Below are 22,519 nucleotides of genomic sequence, written 5' to 3' on the forward strand. Positions count from 1 at the left end.
TTAAACCAAACACACTATTCATGAAATTAAACATATAATAAATCAATTAGAATTAATAGTTAATACAATATAGAAAATAAGACGCTAAAAAATAAACATATACAAATAAACAACACTCTTAAACAATTGATGGTTTAGATGATAATTAATTTTGATTTATTTAACCAAGTTATTTATTTAATGTGAATAAGAAAATATAACTCTCTATGATCAAATCAAATTAAGATAACTTAAAAGAGATTGTTACTTTCTGCACCTCCCTTTTTTCTTCCAATACCCATAAGTTATAATATCTTCATTTTATCCTTTATTAACAAATATTAAAAACTTTAACATCCTAATTCCACATTCTCTTTCCTTTCCTTTCTTGAGCCGCAAAATGAAAATATTAAAAAACCCTTCAAACCCTAATTTTACATTCCCATACTTTCATTGTGTCATGAAATACCCTGCATGAAAAAGCGTGAAGGATTTAAGGTGAAATCCTCACTCAACGTGTAATGATGAAAAGTGAAAGGTTGAAGAAAAAAAAAAGAAATTTGGAGAGGAATAATCATGGAGAAGAAATTTTTTGGATTATTTAAAACAGAAAAAGAACTTTCGAAACAGGTATTTTGAAAGATATTTTCAATTTTCCAAAATATTTATTCTGAAATGCTTTTTTATTTTGAAATCACTATTCCAAAAGTATTTCTAGACCTAGACTATAAAAAAAATCAAAATAAGTATTTCGAGAGGTATTTTCTGACAGAATATTTTTAAAAATTTGTTTTGAAAGTTTTTCTATATTTCAAAATGGTGGTTCTTAAAGGTATTTCCAAATAAAAAACACCCCTAAGAACAAGTATTCTAAAATATATAAAAATTTCGGAAGGTATTTTTCAAATCTAGAAATAATTTTTGGAATACTTATTTTTGAATTTTTTTTTATTCCACTTTTCAAAAGAAAAATTATATTTCAATATTCAAGTTCTATGATTCTTAAAATAACCCAAACAACTTATTTTTTATGGTTATTTTCTTAAAAAAGAAAATTTCTTCTTTGATCTTTCACTTCTCATCACATGTTGAATAGGAATTTCATCTTTAATCTTGCGTGACTTTGTGTAAAAGATGAAAATAAAGCAAGAGGAAGGAATGTGTAGAACATTTCGTGACACAAGAAAGAAAAAAGAATGTGAAATTAGGATTTTAAGGTTTTTAATATTTTTTAATAAAGGATAAAATAAGGTATAATAAGTTATGGGGTGTAAGAAGTAGTCACACTTAAAAGAAAGTATTCCATATAAAGAGAACCATGAACAAACAATTTTATTGAAGTTCTAACAACAAACTCTAAGTTATGTAAAATAGATGCTGATGACATTTAGCCATTATCCAAACACATTTAAGAAGAGGTAGAGTCGTCTATGCAAGGTGAAGCAAAGCTCTTTTTTAAGGTCTTCATGAAATATTTCTAGACCTTGTATAAGGGTCAAATAATATAGGATATCTTTTAAGTCTTGTATTAAGGATCAAGTAATGTAAGGATTGTAACCATAGCTTGGTGAAAGGTGTCCTACCGTGGAGCATGGTGGTCATATGGTAAACTCTTAATGAAAATTTTTCTTATAAAGGTAGTGGTCATGTGTCAATTTCTAAGTGGAAAAAGTTTAGCTAAAGTGGATTTTCACATGACATTCTAAGAGTAGATAGTTTTTAGGGTTTTGGTATTCTTTGGAGACACCTTCCTCCATAAATAGAGGTGTCTCCCCCTACAATCACTTGATGAATCATAAGGTTATGCTAACAAAATCATTGTGCATCCATATCTTGTCTTAAGTTAAGGCTAGAGCATCCCATGAAGTCCCTTTAGCCACCCTTCTTTAGAGTTAGTCCAACCTCTCATGAGATCTATCAAACACCTCCATTCCACCATAAATACTCAACAAAACCATGAGAATCACCCCTAAAACCGTGAGATTCACCACAATATTCGTAGCTTCTGCATCACTTCCTCCTCCATAGCTTCATTTTCGTGCTTTGGTCCAACCTAGCTCAAGAAGGACGCTATCAGATGCCTAATTGAAGTGTCAACCCTTATAACATGTTTTTTGAGATTTCATTTCATATTGATTGCATATCAACAGAGAACTATTCCAAAACAAAACTCTAACACACAGTATCATTCATTAGAAATCTTGATTTAGTATTGTCACTAATACATATATGTCTTAGAATATAGAATCAAGGTCCACGGTCCAAAGTCTAGTGAGTCGTCTAGGGTACAAAATTTATCCTAAAGTCCAAGTTCTAGCTTAACTGTTCATCCAAATCGTTCAGAGGGTACCTGTAAAAGACACTCTGATACCAAAGTCAACTTAACATTGGCAATTCAAAAATTAATAATACAGTAAATGCAAGTTACGTAACTCATTACCTCAAACATATATTTAAAGGTTTTAGAGTGGACTTTTGATTAAGATCGGCCTAATCACGACGCAATTGTGAATAATCACACTTTACCTCTAATTTTATCAACATTGAGGTTAATTATGTTGACTCATAGTCGACCTGTTTGCTTCTAGGCATATCGATCTCGTTGGTGGCTCCTGGGATAATTTGAGTAATGGTTGATTCTCCGGTCAGACAGGACGATCATCTGGTACAATAGATAAAGAATGTGATCCATTATCATAATTTAAAGAATGTCAATAGAAAGTCATGAAACTCTAAAAAATAGTAATCGAAGAGGCCCTAAAGCATGTAACAGTTTTTTCTAGATGTCTATGTAAAAAAACACTTCCATGCAAAAAAGAAAAAGAAGGCTTTGAGACTAATGAGCAATTTACGCATCCATGTAGAAAAGTGTCAAAAAAGTCTTATAATGTGAGGAAGTAATATCTAGAACAAGTATTATATAATTTCAATTTTTTTAAACAAAAATAAACAAATATGATAGGAAAATTATAGGAATAGACAAATTTTTAAAAAATTACATGAAGGGGCGATTCTTATCGCCCCACACAATTTTATATGAAGAAGTCTTACACTTCCCACACAACTTTTGTTTCCTATGTCGGTCAACATGCAATTAATTCGTCATTAGGCCTCCAACGACTTCTAATAACATTTTGTGAAAGTCATTTTGGGGTAACTTGTAACCAAGTTATCATAAGTCCAGGTGGAACAAGTATTGTAATTAAGTTAACCTCATAGAGCTAAAAAAGGGATATGGAGAGGTTAGTGAAGCATGTGGAGAGTTTAGTGGAGCATGTGGTTAGTTTGGTGGAGTTGTTTTATAGAAATTAGAAGTTATTTTGCCCTTGGATGACTTTTTATTGAAATTAAAAGTCATTAGCTCGATGGAACATGTGGAAAGTTCAATGTAAGTCGCTCGGTGAGGTTGACGACTTTTGATTTCAATAGAAAGTCGTCAAAGAGCAAAACAATTGTCTATCGAGCTAACTACATGTTTCATTAAGCTATGCACATGCTTCATTGAGCTCTCCATATGTTCCACTGAGCTCTTCACATGCTTCACCGAGCTTTCCTTGTCTCTTTTCGGACTCCATGAGATTAGCTCGATTATAATATGTGTTTCACCTGAATTTATGATAGCTCGGTTACATGAGGTCAACTTTGTTATAAGTTGCCCCTAGACGATTTTTATAAAATGCAATTGAAAGTCGTTGGGGGTGTCTAACAACTTTTAAGTTGACTGCGTGTTGATGAACATAAAAAAAAAATCATATAGAATTTGTATGATTCCTTTATTTAAAATGATGTGAAGGTTAAACAATTTACCTATTCTCATATTTTTTTAAAATTTATATATTCATGTAGTTTCTTTATTTAAAATGGTGTAGAGGTTAAACAACTTACTTATTCTTGTATTTTCTTTTAAATTTGTATATTTATGTAGTTTTCGTATCAAATTTGCCTTTTGTAAAAAAAATCTATAATTTTATATCCATTGAGTGTAAACCTTGTAATCAAATAATAATTTTTTATTATATAGCTTAAAGATGTTTTTTGTAGTTTTACTTGAAAGATTGTGCGCCCACACTTGAACCTTAAAAGAATTTAAGAGACTTTGTGTACTTAATAAGAGACGCATGTACTCATGGTCAAAAGTAGTTTTATATAAATTAAAAGTGATAACAATAATAGTGTTTGGTGGAATACTTTGTTATTGATATTCGGCTAAATTGAGGTAAACTAATACTAAATTTTGTTATTACTAATCCTTTAAATACACTATATATTACTTATTGGTTATAGCTTTCAAAAGACTGCTGAACATGTGTTATAGAACCACCAGATAATGACTCCTGAACATGTGTAACCACCAGATAATGAGAGGTTAATCGCGAACAATTTTCCAGAAAAATGTTTTAATAATTCTATTCAAACTCCCTTTCATAGAACTATCAAATTCTTCTAAAAACATTATAGAACTCACAAGCCCAACACACATTACAATCACTACAAAAACCAGATGCTACACAAAAGCAAAAATAGTGAGTTTGAACGCTCAACCTGGAGTTGAGTATTGTAAATAAAGAAATTTGTAATCCAGTACTTCACCTCAGTAATATAGAAAATTATACAGACAATAGCCATTAAGCTAAAATGCAGACATAAGGACACTTGAACAAGCCGAGAAGATAAATTATACATGCAACTTTCAAATATAAATTCTATAGAACTTCTTGCTCAGATGGAATACTATCAAAAAATTTAATTGAATCAGAAACCGTCCAAAAAAACCGATTAAGCTCGACTTAACTTATTTGATCCGACCTCCGATCGATTTTTTTAATTCGGGGTTTTTGGGTAGCGGTTGGGTGCTGATTCCATTATCCCGCGCTTATAGGTCGTGGAAATACCAATTCAATGGTTGTTGGTGCTCTTTGTGCTATAGATGAAATTCTGAAATAAACGTAATTATTCTCATACTTACATCAAACTATACTAACGAAGTATAATTACAAGAACCCAGTAAGGTACAATTTCTCTTATAATAACCGAGAGGGAAAAGAGAAGATCTACTTATTTGAAAGGAGGATAAATGATCCTGATTACACCTTCTTCAGTTGTATCTAAATCTGAAACCATAATACCTACATGTCTTGCTTTGGTTTCCGGCTCAATTCTGAATAATGCCCACCCATTAGCAGCAAAATCTCCTCCCACAAACTCTCTGAAGAATCTGATAATGCCCCACAAAGCAAACTTGAGCTACAGGCAGCTACATACCAATAGTCTGAATCAATTTCATCTCTCAGCTGATCTAGTTGCCATCCAGCATAACCAACAAAGAATCTGAAGTCCTGAGGCTTGAGAATTCCCTTCTTCACAAGCCCTGCAGCATCATCCAAACTGTTTCGAGATCCAAAACATAACCCAGGAATTACCTCTTCAAATCCTGGAAGCTTCATCTTCTCATCTGTTTTCAATAAAACCATGCTTGCCTCTAGAGGTCCACCGAAATGCAGAGAACAATCAGAGAAGGTAGTTAATAGATCATGATTTGTAGGTTTCATGTGTTTGATTTTTTTGTGCAGAGGACGGTTAATGATAATTCCAAAAGGCCCTCCTTGATGATGTCTAGTTCCGGATCTGAGAAGGAGAATAACAGTTCTTTCAAAGGTGCGAACACCATCAAGCTTTTCGGTAGCCACAAGCACGCAGCCAGTCTCAGGCACAGGAATAGGATGAGCCCACAGTGTTTCAAGAGGATTGGAATCGGGCAAAGTTCCACTTTGATTATGAGTGTCAGTATCTGATATTTCTTTCTGTTAATGAAGTGAAGAAAACCGGTTAACAAAATATAATGTGCAAGTAAATCACTGCATTTCTTACATATGATAAACCATAAATGACTGTGTCTACATCAATAATTAAAAGTATTGCAAGTACCAACAAGTAAAAAAGAATACTAATAAAAGCGTATTAATCAAGCCTGTAGGGCTTAAAACCTGGTCACCACCAATATAAATCATTAGTTGGGTTAACAGAACAGGTGTAGGATAGTTGTCTGACTCAACCAAGTGTCCTAGATTGTTGACAAATTCATCAAGAGGAGACGGTTCTGAATGTATTAAGCATGCTTCTATGACTGTAACAAAGTACAGGAGTGGTTCTAATAGACGTTTGAAATAACATTTTTTTGAGATTCATGAAGATGACAATCATCAAAACATAAAAAAAGAAAAAGATTCATGAAATTCATTCCCTCCAATTAAAAATGGCACGCAAGAGCTACATATAGATCCCATTTAGAATGAATGCATCACCAGCTCATCTCTATATAGCTTTGCTCTGAACTCACGCCAATCTAGATTAGCATGATGACATTTCTCAGAGTTGCTGTCTGATTTGTTACCATCAGCAGAACTGTTTCCTCTAGTACCATCTCCTTCTGGCATAGACCGTCCATCGTTGCCTGCAATGACCAACATATTCACAAATGAACTTCAGTAACAGCATATCATTATCAAGAGAAAACAATAAAATGAAAAAAATAAATAATATGGAAAAAAAGGTATTAGGTAGTGTGGTTTTACTATGACATCAATACTTATTATTTAAGTGATCAATAAAATTCCCATCCTTTAGTCTACGATATTTTTTCAACAAGTCTTCAAATTCTACCAAAGAAACAATAAGGACAGTACAATAGAAGACCAAGTAGTTTTCCCCAGACAGAACTGCTTCCCGAATGTCATATAAATATCACTCCCGTTCATGAAAAAATTGGTAAAAGAAAAATAAATAACAGACCAATTTGATAATAAGATCATTTGTTCTCAACCCTTTCCGAACAAAAAGAAGAGAATGCACCTTTAGAGGAACAAAAAATATGTCAAGTCTCCAACAAAGATAGCAGCATAAGAATGTAATAGAGATTTTTACACAGTAAACCAATTAGAACTCATCATGGGATAACTTCCAAACTAGTTATAACAAAAGTAAGAAAATCTTACCATACATGATAGTCTATAATTGGATAACAGTCTATACATCATTGACACTGCCAGAGTATTTAATTAAATCCAAGTACACAAAACTGGAAGATAAGAAACTATCACATTTAGAATTTCATATTGTCCATACTTCAGAAATGTCTCACGAGGTAATCTTTTCACCCAAACATGTTCACCAACAAACAAATTTAAATCACAGATTTTTTTTTAGTTCTAATGAATTCTTTTCTCAAATTACAAATATGTATCTAGTTTGTAAGAAGGCATAATTTATTCAACACAACTGCAAAACTATTATAAAAGCCTCATTGTAGCACCCAAGTTGGAAATTTTAAAACTGACATCACAAATTAAACAAAGGGATAACCTATAGCCATTCCTCATTTTCGTCATTTCTTCATAGAGCTTTCTCTCACACGGAAAGATGCGAGCTCTAGACTGAACTTGATAAAGAAGCAACAAAATCCTTGATTTTTGGACTGGACTGGACCTTTTCTTTCATTTGTTGAATCTCGTTAAATAGAAATCATATTTTCTTTAATTTGCAAAAGATTGGAAGATATTTAAGAAAGAAAAAAAGATTTGAAAAATGGAAAAGTGTTAAAATAAATTATTAAATCCTAATCATAAGCTATTTCCATAATAGATTTATGTTCCCCGGAAGGAACGTAGAATATTGACCTAGATTCAATGAATTTCCAGGGGAGGGATAGGAAGCAGCACAAACAAAAAATCCCCAAACAAGTATAAAAATAATAAATAACAACGAACTTGGGCCACCAAAGGTAAGGTAAGCTTCGTACTTGTAGTTAGTAAGAGAAGGAGGATTACAATTTCCATGGAATTACTTGGGATTGAGGGAGAAAATTAAATCAAGGAACAAAAGGAAGCAAAAATATTTTTTGAGTTATTATTGTTTGTAAAACATAAACAAACAATTAACGTATAACAGCACATTAATTTTATAAAATATATAAAATTAAAGAATATTTATCAATAATTAAAAATGAAAAAAAAATGGCCTTATTTCCTTCCTCTCCAAACCCTAACACCCAAAGATACCCTAAATCAATTGACATGCATGTGATGTTCCTATATGTAATTGTGATCTCAGACGAATAAAACGACAGAAAGAAATTTCCAAGTCGAAAGCAAGAAGTTATTGACTATTAAACAAATGTAAATATGAAATTAAAGCAATTCACGGACCAGAAGAAGAGGACGAGTTGTCATTATTCTTCTTGCCCGTGGCGCTGATAACAAATGGGCGAAGCCCTCTACGGTACGACTTTGGCCTCAGAACAGTGATCTCGAACACTCGTCCATCAACAACTCCGAAAGGAACTCCTCTCCTTCCCAAATTGAAGGAAATTGGTCTATGGCAAAACGAATTTGTGTGGAAAAGGTTCTTCGCATGAACAGCGCACAGATCCATCCAGACCTTTGACTACCTTTGACTGGGGCAATGGATTTTTATCGTCTCTGGGTGGAGAACGTTCGATGACGAACAGGTAAGAAGCAAGAAGATTTTTAATGTAAAAGATAAATAAGGAAGAAAACAAAAAAAGAAGAAGATAGCGAGTGGAGAAACAGAGAAGAACAGAGGACGATCACAGAGACGCTAATGAAAGACACTACGATTACGAAAAGGACGCTTTGGAAAGGGAGCGAGTGAGAGAGAATATGCTTATTTTAACCGAACCCCAATGGTGGAGACTGAAAAAGTGTACATCACAAGAGTATGTTAGCCACAACGTTCCTTGTGATATAAAATGCGCTGGCTGCCTAACTAACGCCTACTCAGGATAAGATTAATGGGATTGCTTTGCTCGACATTAGTTACTTATCCATTATATTATTAAGGTTATTCCTTCGTAATCTAATTATTAACTCCAGCATATTTGGCACTAAAATTATTGTTAATTAGAAATAATAAAAATATCATAATATAAATTTGAAAATGTAATTATATGTTTAAAAATATTGAAATAGTAGTATTATTTGATTTGGAAAAGGATAATATATAGAGGATAGAACCAATATTAAATATCTACCTCGGAAACCAAGCATTTATGTACATTCCTCTTGGAGGTTTGAGGTAATTGGTGGAAGGATGTCCACAGTTGTAAGGACAAGCATAGGATCAGTTTGTGTTTGTGATGGAATAAACATAAACATAGCAAAGCCTCTCAGCCGTCAGTGCCGTTTCTTCCCAACTTCCGTTTCTCCTCTCCTCTGTACGTTATTCGCTCCCTCATACCTTTGTTCTTCTCCCCTTTTTCACATCATTTCTGTTCAAAATACTCAAATTGGTAGAGTTGTATGTGCTGTTTCTGGTTAGATAAGAAAACCATGGGTGTGTCATTTTCATCATTTTAAGGGTGATATGCTGATTGATTAGTACTGTGATGTCGTAAGGAGTTGTTTACCGACGAAGACAGAACACTGCCCAATCCACCAATTGTTCTAGCCAAAAGTAACGAGAAACTTTAAACTCAAGTTTGACGACTGATGTCAGAAACAGCGGCCAAGAGTTTTTCTTAGAAGCCATAGAAATGGTCTACCTTGACAGATGTGACCTTTTGGTTTTAGATGCCTTACTAACCTTCTCTCCTTCATCAACCGGTGTGTATTTAACCAGTTTACAAATATAACAGTGAGACACAAACTGATGGACAGTCTGGAGTGAACCACGTAACTATTTCATATTTTGTTCTTTTAGAATGTCTTGTAATTGGTACCAAAATTCTGTGTTTTAAAAATCGTATCTTGCCTATAACTTATAAATTTCTTGGGTGGTTCTCTCACTCTAGCCAACTCTGAAAATTCTCTTAATCTCTTATTCCTCTCATTTTCTTGACATTGTTTTTCGTTGTTAAATGACATTGAATATTATAAAATTACTTGGATGCATATTGAGCATGGCACTGCTTTTATTTCCTCTTCAAACCACAATGGCTTAATTGATCTTTACACCTGAGAAGGCATGTATACATGGAATGGGTTGGGTCGTACTTTGGACTCCAAATCCCTGACATAAAGTCCTGAATTACTTCACACAATAGTCTCTTCTCTGGACCATGGAGTATATTTACATTTTTGAGTGCGATTCTTCAGCATGTTTTCAGAAAAAGTGCGATTTGAATCTTCCAAGACCAGTTCAAGATGCTGCAGACTCAAAAATATCTTGTAGCTTACTGAATGTGCAAGATGGGATAGATGATGAAGAAGCATGTGAACTAGTGAGTGGAGTGGAGCTTTCAATTGGGGAGGGTGATGATACTATCCGTGCTTATCTGTTCAAGGCAGTGAAAAATAACAATGGAACGGGCCTATTGCTTCTTTCTGATGTTTTCGGTTTGGAGGACTCTTTCACTAGAGATTTTGCATATCGGGTAGCTTGCAATGGTTACAAGTATGTTCCGCAACTCCTACTTATCAACAACGTAATAAGATTCACTACGCACATTGTATAGTGGTTGTCTTCACTTTATGATTGTAAACAAATTTGCAGCATTCTAGTTCCAGACTTATTTCGTGGAAATCCTTGGACAAAGGAGCAGGCAGATGTGTTTGAAGAGTGGATTGGTAGACAAAACCCGGAGAGGATAGCAGAAGATATTAGCAGATGGACAAAATGGCTGTTTGATGAATTTATGGCTGCTGGGATTTCCAAGAAACTTGGCGTTGTTGGGTTCTGCTTTGGAGGTGGCCAAGTGTTGAAGGTGCTGGCCCAAGACCATGGTTCTTGTTTTGGTGCTGGAATCTCCTTTTATGGAACAAGGATGGATCCCATTGCTGCTTCTGATATAAAAGCTCCTGTGTTATTTATTTTAGGAGATAATGACCCACTTTGCGTGGTAAGTGAAATCCAGAATATTCAGAAGAAAATTGGAGAGGGCTCCAAAGTAGTGGTGTTCCCAGGTAGAGGTCACGGATTTGCTCACCGGCCTGGATCTCCTGAAGAGGATGTGGATGCTGAGCATGCTTATGTGATTATGAGAGACTGGCTATATGATCATTTGGTTGTATAAAACTATATATATTCAACACTTGCGTCTTAACATGTTATAGTGACTATCCCTCAACTTTTCTGCCATTAACATTTTGAATACATTCTCTTCACTCGAGGAAATTCCCATGGACTGTCATAAATCAAAAACAGCCACTTCATGCATAATTCTAATCCTTAAACCGGTGCTTTTAGGCCAATAGAAATAGGCATTCGGTTTCACAATGATGGCTCACCATACTCCCCAAAGGAATACCCACGCATCCACTTCCTCCAATGCTTTAATTCGAAATATGTTTATGGATTCTCTAACCAAGCATAGAAGGAAGACCCATGTCCTCTTTTATATTGTGTTGGGATAAAAGAATTTAAGAGAGTAATTCATTTATTTAGAAAATTTAAAATTTTATTGAAGTAAAATGATTTGTTTGAATGATGAAATTAAAAAGAAATTGAAATTAAAGTATTTTAATAAGGTATTTCAAATAACTAACATAAAAGAATTTGAAATTTACTCAAGAAAAAATGAAATTGAAATTTCACTTAGAAATTTTTATTGGTTATGATGAAAAATTACACATATCCAAAAAAGTCTCAACATTTAGTCTAGACTGATTTGGTTAGATATGAGCTCGAGGCGGCTTGACTCGACTTTTAGTCAAAACCTACTCGTCTCTATATATGGTTACGAGTAACTTGTCTCAAACTTCTATTTGGCTGACTTAGCCCGACCTTTTGCCTGAGTCGACTTAGCTCGATCTATCGGTTTGAATCGACTGAGCTGGACCTTTATCCCAAGTGACTGGGCTTTACTTTATGACGGGACCTACTCAGTTGACCTTCGACATAAGCTTACTTAACCCTTGAGCTAATGTCAAATCGTCTCAAACTTTAACTAAGGTTAACTTATCTTGACTTAGCTTGACTTTGGTGCAAGGCCGACTTGTCTTAACCTTCGACCTGTGCCAATTTAGTCTCAACCTTCGGTCAAACTGACACATCTTAACCTTTCGTCTGAGTAATCTTAGTTTGACCCTTCAGATCTAACCAATTGGGCTTAACCTTCGACCTAGATTGACATGGCTTGACCTTTAAGTCTGAATGACTTGGCAACCTAGACCTACTGAATTTGACCTTCAACGTGGACCTATTCAACTCAACTCAATCTTTAGCCCCATGTCAACAAGTTTTGAACTTCAACTAGGGTCAACTTGTCTCGAACTTCAACCAAGATCAACTTATCTTGACTTTCGGTTAAGGTTAACTTTTCATGAGCTTTGACCAGGTCAACTTAGCTCGACCATATACCCAGGTTGACTCGGATCACCCTTTTGACTTGAGGCAATTGTGCTTGACCTTCAACACAAACTAACATGGCTCGACCTCTAGGTCGGGTGATTTAGGTTGACATTTGGCTCGAGTCCATTAAGCTCGGTTATTTGCCCGAGCCTACTCCATTCAACCTCTGGCTTTAGCCTACTCAACTCGACCTTTGGTTTATGCAAACCCATTTTAAACTTCGGGCATGATAGACTTATTTCGACCTTCAGCCCAACCCGACTTGTCTCGAGATTCGACCAAGGCCAACTCGTCTCGACCTTCGATCAAGACCCACTTGTTTCAAACTTCAGTCAAGGTTAACTCGTCTCAACTTTCTCAAACTTCGGTCAAGGTTGAATTTTTAGTTTTAAATTAAAATAAAGGAAAATTGGTTTTAAGGTTTACTATTTATGAATGACAGGAAATGGGTATTTTCTCTACCTAAAAAAGTGGATTGCACTATCTCATCCACTTAAAGACATGTGCATTCGTTGGTGAGGCATGTCTTATGTCCAATCTTCTTCCTCTTTTTGTAATAGTTGAGGCAATGAATTTGTCATTCCTCTCATGGTGACGAGTTTAAGGTTTTAGGTTTAACACCCATTTATGATTGTGGAGAGCTTGCAGTGATGAGAACAACAAAAATGGTAAAAAATGTTGGTAAACAATTTTAGTGTTGTGCTAACTACAAAGTTAGATTCATACATCCAATTTTTTGGGTAATTTTTTTAGTAAAAGTATATGTTGGTAACTAATATTGGTAAATACAAAGTTAGACTCATGTATCCAATTTTTTGACCTTTAAATCGTATGTACAAAGTCTTTTACAAATATAATTAACCCTCCTTTTCATAAAGACTTAATGAAAATATATGTTACTAATCACTTGAGTTAACGAACTCAGTCTTGATGTCTCCAAATACAATATTCTCTTAAAGGAAATGACAATCAATCTCAATGTGTTTGGTTATTTATGAAAGACAATATTAGAACTAATATGAAGAGTAGTCTAATTGTTACATATAAGTGTCATTTAAGTGACATATCCAAATTGCAACTCTTTAAGCAATACTTAAGTCAAATAAGTTCACAAGTAGTTGAGTCATAGCTCTATATTATGTTTTTGCACTAAATATTGTCACAACACTTTATTTTTCTGCTCTTCCAAGAGATCAAATTACTACCAATGGAAACACAATATCTAGAAATAGATCATTTATCAAAATGAGATAATTTTCAATCAACATTTGAATAACAAACAATGCTTGTATGGTGATTGGAATCATATAATAAACCTTTTCCAAGAAATCTTTTAATGAACTTTAATATACGGATAATTGTTTTCTTGTGATCTTCACATGGGGAATTGAAAAATTGACTCACCATATTGTTTATAAATGAAATGTCAGTTTGAGTGACGTTAAAGTAATTCAATTTTCCAACTAATCTTCTATACTGCTCGTAGTCTAAAATATGCTTAAGATTTGGTAAGAGTTTAGCATCAAGATTCGTGATGTGTCAACAAATTTTAAATTCATCAAGCCAATTTTCTCTAGAATATCTAATGTATACTTCTTTTGAAATGAAATATGTCATTCAAACAAAACATAATCAATTTGTCCTTAACAATTTAGACAACATTATAAAAAAAACAAATTAAATATAAATTACAAAAATTAATACCACATTGAACACCTAAAAAATTGAGTTTTATATTACAAAAATAAACAAAAAGAGTATTTAAACCTTTAAAAAAATAAGAAACGAAATCTTGATAAGCAAAAGTCAGATATACATCCACAACAATTAAACACCTTTTCGTATTACCTTTAATTTGAGATTTCAGGAGACAACTAAACAAACATATAGATTAATTGTCATTTTGTTAGAAGTTATTATCCAAAAAATATATTACAAGTTTACCAGATCTAATAAACTCTAGACATTATAGCTAAATCTCTAAAAATCTAAATTTCAATTTGCATATACCAGACTTTAGGGTTAGGGTTTAAGAGAAGTCAATTGACTTTTTTTGTAATCTCTCTATATATAGGTCAATCAAACAAAAGCACAAACAATGTAGGTTGAATAATATATGTCCTTTCTCAATCTTATTTATACAAGTTATATTACATTAATTATCAAAATATCATGCCCGACCATATGATTTAACCCATTATACTGATAGAATCATTGCCTGAAACGTTCAGTTCAATTTTCGATCCAATTTGAAAACAATGGCAAGCAAAATAACTTAGCTAGGCCACATAAAAAATAAAGCTAATAGAAAAACAAATCTGAAGAAAACTTCCTTTGCTTTTTCAATTCGTCGCCACATAAACAGTGCTCAGATTACATGAGAACAAATGTTTGTAAAAACTAGGGAATAAAATATACGAGATGTTTGTTCATTTATGAAACATGGTAGTGCATAATTTGGAGGAGCAATAATGCTATAAGGAACCATCAACGATCACAAGAAAATTCTGATTTCTTCGCGTTGTGGCATCTACTCGGAGCCCTGCACATTCCGGAAACAAAAGCATTAAGTACGTTAATTATGTTCAAATCTAGTTCTTTAAATACATGCGTCGCACTTGCCACCATGAGCAATATTATCACACTGGTGCCCTGTTAGAACTGAAAAATACGCAGTATAATCGAACTAGCGAACCCCCAGAAGCATTGCTATTGGATTGAACAGGCAAACGTTGCTATTTAAAACAGCCTTCAAACGACAGGAAATAAAATAAGTTCTCACAACTATACTGTGGCTCTAGAATCACGATATATTTGACTAAACCAGAAACATAAACACAGACTTATGACTAAGTAGAGCTATTAGCACGTCTTTAAATTAAACAGAAAAACTCCACAGTTATAGGCGCTCCACAACTTAAACAGCCTGGGTACGCTAACCTTATGGCTGGGGTCACTCCGATTACATGTGAGAACACATTGAACTATTTTATCTCATTGGTCATTAGTCAACACAATTTATGTTCCTACCATCACGAAAGATAATTCCTTTCCTCTTCCGTTTTAAACGGAAAAGACACCCTGTCAAATCTGCAAGTACAGCCTTTCAATAAAAAGTCCTACATACTCTGAAATTGTGAAATTGGAAAGCCCAATGCCCTATAAACACCAAAATCCTGTACTTCCAATGAGGGAGTGGGCCTAAGGACCCATACCTTTCTATTGGATTGTAGCATTATATATACACAAGAAAATAAAAGCCAAATCCTACCTGAGCAACAGTTTCGGAGACCTTAGGTAGGGGTAATTTTGTTGGAGGTCCGTCAAATAGACGAGAACATTCTGCATATGCAGATCCAATTCCAACTCCAGCACCAAAAGCAATAGATGCCCATCGAGTTACAGGACTCCCTAGTACAATAATCAGAAGCAAAAAAATTCAACATTAACAATTTGGGAAAGTCTCAACCACAGATTCAAGTATTTGAGGAAGTCCCAAACACAAAGATACAAGTCTCAACCATAAAGGTATATAATACTTATAAAATGATTGTATTGTATAATAAAAGACACTACAAAAACCCCAAATTAAACCAGCAACATAGAAATAACTTAACCTTGGTTTAATAATGTAAGAAAATAAAATAAAATCAGCAGCTCAAATTGATTATAAAAACCAAATTTTCTAAAGATGGGACCTACTAATGACAACACTAATCGTGACACTCACCCAACAAATTGGCTTATATGTCATTAATTGTATGCTGAGCCAAGTTTGCAAAGTATAGGCCGTCATTCTTTTTTCAAACTGACATTGGTCTTCAAGACAACCATAACAGGCTCAGAGGCAATAGATGCAACAGCATGCAAGTTCAATTTAGCAAAACAAATAGTACTTTGAAAATTTACGTTCAAAATGCACACACAAAAAAAATATAATACTAAGAAAAATATGCCGAGCCAAGTTTGCAAAGTATAGGCCGTTATTCTTTTTTCAAACAGACATTGGTCTTCAATACAACCATAACAGGCTCAGAGGCAGTAGATGCAACAGCATGCAAGTTCAATTTAGCAAAACAAATAGTACTTTGAAAATTTACGCCCAAAATGCACACACAAAAAAAAAAATACTAAGAAAAATATGCATGGGATTGGGGACAGTTAATTGGTTTTAATCCAAATCAGCAGAGCAAAGGCATGGTAAATCACTAAGGTTATCAAATAATATTATCATCTTGCTAAACTAAAATAAAAAAAAAAAAAAATGAGGCTTAAATATGTTTTACATTCCTGGAAATATGCCAACTTGCCTTTAGCCCCTGCAAAAAACTGGTTTTTGATCCTTGTAATGTTCATCATCCTAACTTGTTGTAGTACTTGGCATTGCAGCAGAGACTAAAAACACAAACCACCAAATTTTGCAGGGCCGAAATGGCATCGGAAAGAAAACCACTGTATTTACAGGGGCTAAGAACAAAAATTAAAATTGTTATATTTGAAAGGACATAAAACATGTTGCTTCGGCAAGTTCATGAGAAACCAAAACAAGTGACAACAGACATTACATGGATCAAAAAACCAAAATTTTTAAGCACTTTAAAATCACTGTATTTGCAAAGACCTTGAGCATATTTAAGCCAAAAATATATGATATTTTTGTAGACACTCCATTAATTATGCTAGTTGATAATGTTAGATAGACCAAGAGCACGAAACATTGATGTTGGGTCGTTTGTACCATAATATTTGCAACTGATCAAGTATCTTTTAATAAAGAAAATATAGGTTTAGGGTCAAGAAAGAAGGAAACAAGAGAATGACATTTACCAGTAATATTAGTGAATACTCCATTGGGAGGTTATAATGTTTACAATTCCCCCAACACAATATGCCTATTTATAGTAATAATTAGATCAAGTATTACAATCATTAGTACAATCTCAGGTCCACTGGGAAAGAGACCAAGTAATCATATAAAATAAGGAAACATAATAAAGAAATATAAAGAGCCATTTGTTTGAACAAGAATATTCTTTCTCAATGTGTTTCCTATTTTCAGAAGTTTCTGAGGGAAATAGGGGAAACCAACCTTTTATTGTTTTCTATTTTCATTTTCACCTTTTCCTAAACACAAAACATGTTCTCTAAACCAAACACCCAAAAAATCTGTAAAGAACTCAAAAAATGCTTGCTGCACAACATTCTAGGATATTCCAATGAAAAACTAAATATTTTCTATTACTCTCCTACAAGCAAAGGCCGATAAATAAGTGAAAAACAAACAATCCATCTTAACCAAAAGCATTCACCCAAAAAAGATGAACTTGTTCCAACGGCAGTCAGTACAAAGAAGGAAAAAAAAATCCAATGATCAAGAACAAAAGAAAATCCTAGAATGACTCAGGCTTTCAAACTTTCAACACCCTTCAACCCTGATTGTTTAGCTGAAACCATAACTGTAGAGAATACTGGAATGTTCTCTGTCCAACCCAGTACTAACTGATTTTCACACAAAAAGTAGACAAGGCTAAGAACCAGAACAAAACACGCTAAACCATCAATCATCTTGACAGGGGTAATTGACCTTGGGCATTATCTAGGCGTTTTAAATCTTTCTTTTTGTTTTAAGCAAATTCTTGTAAGTTTAGGCGTGGAATCTGAGCATATTTCTGCTTCGTAAAGTTGTTTGTCCCTTAACATATCTAAAAGTGTTTATCCTCTAAGCATATTTTCATTTTCTAGTAGCTTCTCCCTGACCACTTGAGTAGAGGAAAATTGAAGAAAAGAATGTGATACAACATCTCTCGTCTATATTTTGGCACTCAATGCACTTGTTGTGGAAACAATTAAAAAAAAAATGTAATAGATTTCGGATGATAAATTGATTGCTTAAGAGAATGAAAGTGTTTAAAAAAAAACAATTTTGAACAAAAAGGTCAGAACATAATGTGGCACATATATCAAACTTGTGCTGTGAATGAAATCTCGCGAGAAAGCAAACAGACACAAAAAGTTGTGACATCGGCATTCTTCCCAAGTGGCCGGTAATTACGGGGTTTTCTTATTGCGATAACGGGTAGAAGGTTTGAGAGGAATTTGGAGATTAGATTTTGGTGTAGGGTTAATTTAATAAAGAAGATCAAGTATATAATAAGAGTGATAAAAGAATATGATGGTATATAAATGTGGTGCTTTCATCCCAGAAACGAGAAAAGAACACAGGATTTTCTTCAGAGATTGAAATCAGAACACTCAGCATACTCGGAAAAAAAAAAAATGAATGAAAGAAATATGGTACTGACTGAAAAATAAGAGACCGGCAAAAGCACCGGCAGATGAGGAGTAGACGAAGCGACGGACGGTGAGATCAAGGCAGGCGTCCCATTTGGCATCGAGGTCATGCTGTGGGGGAATGATTTGCGTGTCAGCCATTGTAGTTGTAGGGCTAGAACCACCTCTGGTTTTTTTCTTTTTCGTTTTTTTATCAAACAACTCGTCTCTGGTACGCCGATACTTCTTTTTATTCCATTCTGGGTGCTCTTCTATTTGTTCCGAAAACATGTGCCCTTTCGGGTTCGGGTGGGTTGCATTTCTATTATCCGTCCTGGGCAATTACTTTCCGAACCCATGTAATTCCCTCCTATACCCCGCATTTTCGTTTTGGAAATGAATATTTTATATATATACCATACATACAATATCATCAAAATATATTAGATGATAACTTTTTTCATATAATTTTTTAATTGGATAATTTTTATCTTTTTAATAAATAAAAATAATTTATTTATTTAGTTAATAAAATAAATAATTAAATGATTTTATATTTCAAAATAAGTAAATAACCTTTCTTTCCAAACCTACTCATTACAGCATTTTCTTAATACTATTTTTACACAATTATATATATAATTAAATTATTTTTTTTATTAATTTATATATATATATATATATATATATATATATATATATATATATATATATATATGGGATAAGAAATGGTGTTATATTTAATAATATTTTTAATTATATTATATTTACCAATTTTGTTTCTTAATATATTTTAATATTATTTTATTATTTTAAAATTTTTGATATAGTTCTTACTTTATGAATATTTCGTATTTTGAACAAATTAACAAGTAATATTGTCACAAATAAAAAATAAATTACTAGTGTGTTAAATTAAGTAACATTTTATAAATATATTTTATGTATACTTACACTAATTAAATGGTTACATGTAACTTGTCCTTTTTTTATTTTATTGGATCTTCTTTGTCTTCTATCTAAATTATTTTTTCTAAATCTTAATTTGTAGTAGCTAGAAAGGTTTTAGAAAGTTTTGTTTCATAAACGATCTTATTCTAACATGGTCCAAGGTCTAAGATTTAGGATTAAAGGTTCAAAATTTAAAGTTCAGGGTTCGGGGTTTATAGTTCAAGATTCATGGTTTAAGGTTTAGGATTCAAAGTTTAAGGTTCAGGATTCAAAATTTAGGTTTTAGGAATTATCTTGTCTTCATAATCCATCTATTTATAGCCTTCATTGAGAAAAGTCCGTTAGACGGAGAGTAGACTTCACGTAGAGTAGGTAGCTTTTTTAGGTGGAAAGTTAGATTCAAGTCTACTTTGTAGATGTACAATGTTTTATCAAATTTTTTGTTAAAAGTGGCTTGTACAAAGTATCATAGTAGAGATCTTCAAAAGAAATATTCTCAGAATGTTCTTCTAATCTCTCTACTTCTATATCTATCTCGTGCAAAAATTTAGAGTAGAGTCTTCTACTTTCTGCATAGATAACAAGAACAAAGCATATAAGTATGAAAACACTTTATCGTACATGTATTATTATTAAATATTTTGAATGTTGATAAACTTTAAGTTATATTGGGTGTTCAAAATATTTTGTCATGTGTCAACTCATCAATAAATGCATCGTTTAACAAAACCTTGAGTATATGATTATCAGATGATGTAAAACATTGAATGCTTACTTTGAAAAGTTGTTAATTGATTATACCGTTTAATGGACTTTCTTTAGACAATATATTTTGTAAAATGCTAACATGGTCATGGATATAATATCTTAAACTTCAGTGTTTTTATAAGTCTTTAAAATATATGCTTCCTTTAGTAAGTCATTGTTTATAAAACATTTATTCGTTAGACGATATGTATTGGAAAACCCTATTTTATTATTCATTAATTATCAGGTGATTCTTTTTTATATATATAAAAACTAAAATAATTCAATGTATATGTTAGAATATTTGTCAGTAGTATATATTTAATATCTTTATTTTTTAGATATCCAGGGTAATGAGTTTATGAAAGAAAACAAAATTGTTTGTGGGATTGAATGTTAACTACAAGTATATTATTTATGTTTTTAGTGACTTTGGGTTTGATGTTTTTGAGTATGGGGTTTGTGATTTGTATGGAGATTCTTACTTGGTGTAATAAATAAGCTTGGAAGGGTTATGGTAGGTCAACTGTAAATCTCCTTCATAGTATATTATTTATTATTGATGTTTTTTTAACTCTTGCCAGTTACAATTTAGAATTAACGATTAATTGCCGTAACATTTTTGTGGTTGTATGTGATCACTACATTAGGTCATTGGAGGTACTGCCACTAGTGCAAAAAGGGCTTTAGACTTTTGTTATTTTTGGCTTTTGACGTCACATCCAGACCCGACGTCTATGTGGGTGACGTTAATTGGACGTCGGTTATTTGCAAGTATGACGTCGTTCTAGACGTCGGTTCACTGACATGACCGACGTCTATAAAGACATCGAACATGGCACTAACTGACGTCTACGGGTTGTTATAGACGTCAGACACGGAACTACTAGATGTTTAAGGGCACGATGAAGACGTCAGATGTGGCACTAACCGACGTCTACTGACATCTAAGGGCACTATAGACGTGAGACATGACATTAACCGACGTCAACGAAGTGTTCGTTATGTTTTAGTGTAGTTCTACTCATGTCTTTGGGTAGTGTAGTAGTACCTCCTTCCTTTGCTAGTTTCTTCGTAAGAAAAAATTGCGTCTTTTGCATCTCTTATGACATTTCAACCCAAAGATGAACTTGGGTCGTTTCCTAGGTCCATTCCGACCGCCAATGAAAAAGAATACAATGGGTTTCATCGTATTCTTTTTCTTTGGCGGTGGGAATGGAACTAGGCAAGGACCCAGGTTCGACTTCATGTTGAAATGCCATAAGAGATCCATAAAAACGCAAATTTTTTTTACGAGGAAACTAGGAAAGGAAGAATGTGCACTACTCTATCCAAAGACACAAGAAAAACTACACTAAAACACAACGAAAACTCATTTTAGTCGGTTCAAATGAAACATAATACATCAAATATTACTTTAATCGGATTAAAAGCAAGTTTAAACAATTCAAAGAGATTAGACACACTTGAAAATGCAATGCAGCGGAGAGAAAACGCGAAGGAAGATGATGGTTGCCCAGGAGAAACTAGTGCGCGAAACTTTTGGTTCGCAATCATTGATTTAACAAGTAATGAGATGTCAGTTGCCCAGGAGACCGACGTCTATAATGGAATATACGTCGAGGACCTCACTAATATGACGTTCATTCAATTTAAAAAATAATATTCGTGGTATATATAGACGTTGACTATAGTGGGCCCCTGATGAAGGTTGAAAAAAAATTATTTTCATATGTCAATTTGGACCAAATTACACCCTTTACTACTCGGAATGAGCTCAGAATCAAGCAAAACTCAATAAATGAGTCTGGAGAGAGTCAAAAGTTGTTTTGAGTGATTTTATGCTTATTTTGCATTGTTTTGTAGCTAATTTGAGAAAAATAAAGAATGGAGTTGAAGATGAAGGTCTTAGACTCAAGAAAAGGAAAGAAAGGTTGAAGATATGCAGAAAAGTCAACCAGTCAACCANAAAAGTCAACCAGTCAACCAGAAAAGTCAACAGTCAACCAAAAAAGTCAACAGTCAACCAGGAAAAGTCAACCAGTCAACCAGAGCACAGTTGACCAGCGCTGGGCGGTTGACCGTGGTGCTGGGCGGTTTCCCTCGAGCCGCAAAACCGCCGGGCGGCCATTTTTGGCGTCGGGCGGCTGTCAGATGGGCCTGGACCTGTTTTATGTTATTTTTTATGATCTGTTTGGGCTTGGACTTGTTTTATGTCATTTTTATGCCCTATTTAAAGGCCAGAATGTCTTAGGGTTTGTATCTTTTG

The 22,519-nt window shown here is 33.6% G+C and overlaps 3 protein-coding genes across 3 annotated transcripts; 1 reads left to right on the top strand and 2 right to left on the bottom strand.

Moving 5' to 3' along the window:
• Positions 1 to 4,708: 4,708 nt before the first annotated feature.
• On the bottom strand, positions 4,709 to 8,701 carry LOC106779626. Its single transcript, XM_014667779.2, has 3 exons — positions 8,181 to 8,701; positions 6,282 to 6,430; positions 4,709 to 5,780 (listed from the first exon to the last, which is right to left on the bottom strand). The coding sequence occupies exons 1-3, from the start codon at positions 8,404 to 8,406 to the stop codon at positions 5,106 to 5,108; spliced, it is 1,050 nt and encodes a 349-aa protein (XP_014523265.1). The 5' UTR covers positions 8,407 to 8,701; the 3' UTR covers positions 4,709 to 5,105.
• A 330-nt stretch (positions 8,702 to 9,031) lies between these two features.
• LOC106779630 (carboxymethylenebutenolidase homolog) lies at positions 9,032 to 11,042 on the top strand. The gene is made up of 3 exons (XM_014667782.2): positions 9,032 to 9,208; positions 10,089 to 10,386; positions 10,486 to 11,042. Exons 1-3 carry the CDS (start codon positions 9,085 to 9,087, stop codon positions 11,003 to 11,005), a joined length of 942 nt encoding a protein of 313 aa, XP_014523268.1. The 5' UTR covers positions 9,032 to 9,084; the 3' UTR covers positions 11,006 to 11,042.
• A 3,547-nt stretch (positions 11,043 to 14,589) lies between these two features.
• Positions 14,590 to 18,806, bottom strand: LOC106779628 (MICOS complex subunit Mic10). Its single transcript, XM_014667780.2, has 3 exons — positions 18,585 to 18,806; positions 15,554 to 15,693; positions 14,590 to 14,824 (listed from the first exon to the last, which is right to left on the bottom strand). Exons 1-3 carry the CDS (start codon positions 18,712 to 18,714, stop codon positions 14,813 to 14,815), a joined length of 282 nt encoding a protein of 93 aa, XP_014523266.1. The 5' UTR covers positions 18,715 to 18,806; the 3' UTR covers positions 14,590 to 14,812.
• Between the last annotated feature and the right edge of the window lie 3,713 nt (positions 18,807 to 22,519).

The sequence above is a fragment of the Vigna radiata genome, unplaced genomic scaffold (assembly GCF_000741045.1).
Source record: "Vigna radiata var. radiata cultivar VC1973A unplaced genomic scaffold, Vradiata_ver6 scaffold_368, whole genome shotgun sequence".
NCBI classification, from domain to species: domain Eukaryota; kingdom Viridiplantae; phylum Streptophyta; class Magnoliopsida; order Fabales; family Fabaceae; genus Vigna; species Vigna radiata.

What these genes read in the sequence shown, in the direction of transcription:
- LOC106779626 (XM_014667779.2), bottom strand. Translation starts at nt 8,406, where the DNA reads ATGGATCTGTGCGCTGTTCATGCGAAGAACCTTTTCCACACAAATTCG. An exon ending in CAACTCGTCCTCTTCTTCTG is followed by an intron (nt 6,431 to 8,180) that starts GTCCGTGAATTG and finishes TGGTCATTGCAG; the next exon opens with GCAACGATGGACGGTCTATG. An exon ending in AGCTATATAGAGATGAGCTG is followed by an intron (nt 5,781 to 6,281) that starts GTGATGCATTCA and finishes CTTCATTAACAG; the next exon opens with AAAGAAATATCAGATACTGA.
- LOC106779630 (XM_014667782.2), top strand. Translation starts at nt 9,085, where the DNA reads ATGTCCACAGTTGTAAGGACAAGCATAGGATCAGTTTGTGTTTGTGAT. An exon ending in TTCCGTTTCTCCTCTCCTCT is followed by an intron (nt 9,209 to 10,088) that starts GTACGTTATTCG and finishes GCGATTCTTCAG; the next exon opens with CATGTTTTCAGAAAAAGTGC. An exon ending in GTAGCTTGCAATGGTTACAA is followed by an intron (nt 10,387 to 10,485) that starts GTATGTTCCGCA and finishes ACAAATTTGCAG; the next exon opens with CATTCTAGTTCCAGACTTAT.
- LOC106779628 (XM_014667780.2), bottom strand. Translation starts at nt 18,714, where the DNA reads ATGGCTGACACGCAAATCATTCCCCCACAGCATGACCTCGATGCCAAA. An exon ending in TGCCGGTCTCTTATTTTTCA is followed by an intron (nt 15,694 to 18,584) that starts GTCAGTACCATA and finishes TTATTGTACTAG; the next exon opens with GGAGTCCTGTAACTCGATGG.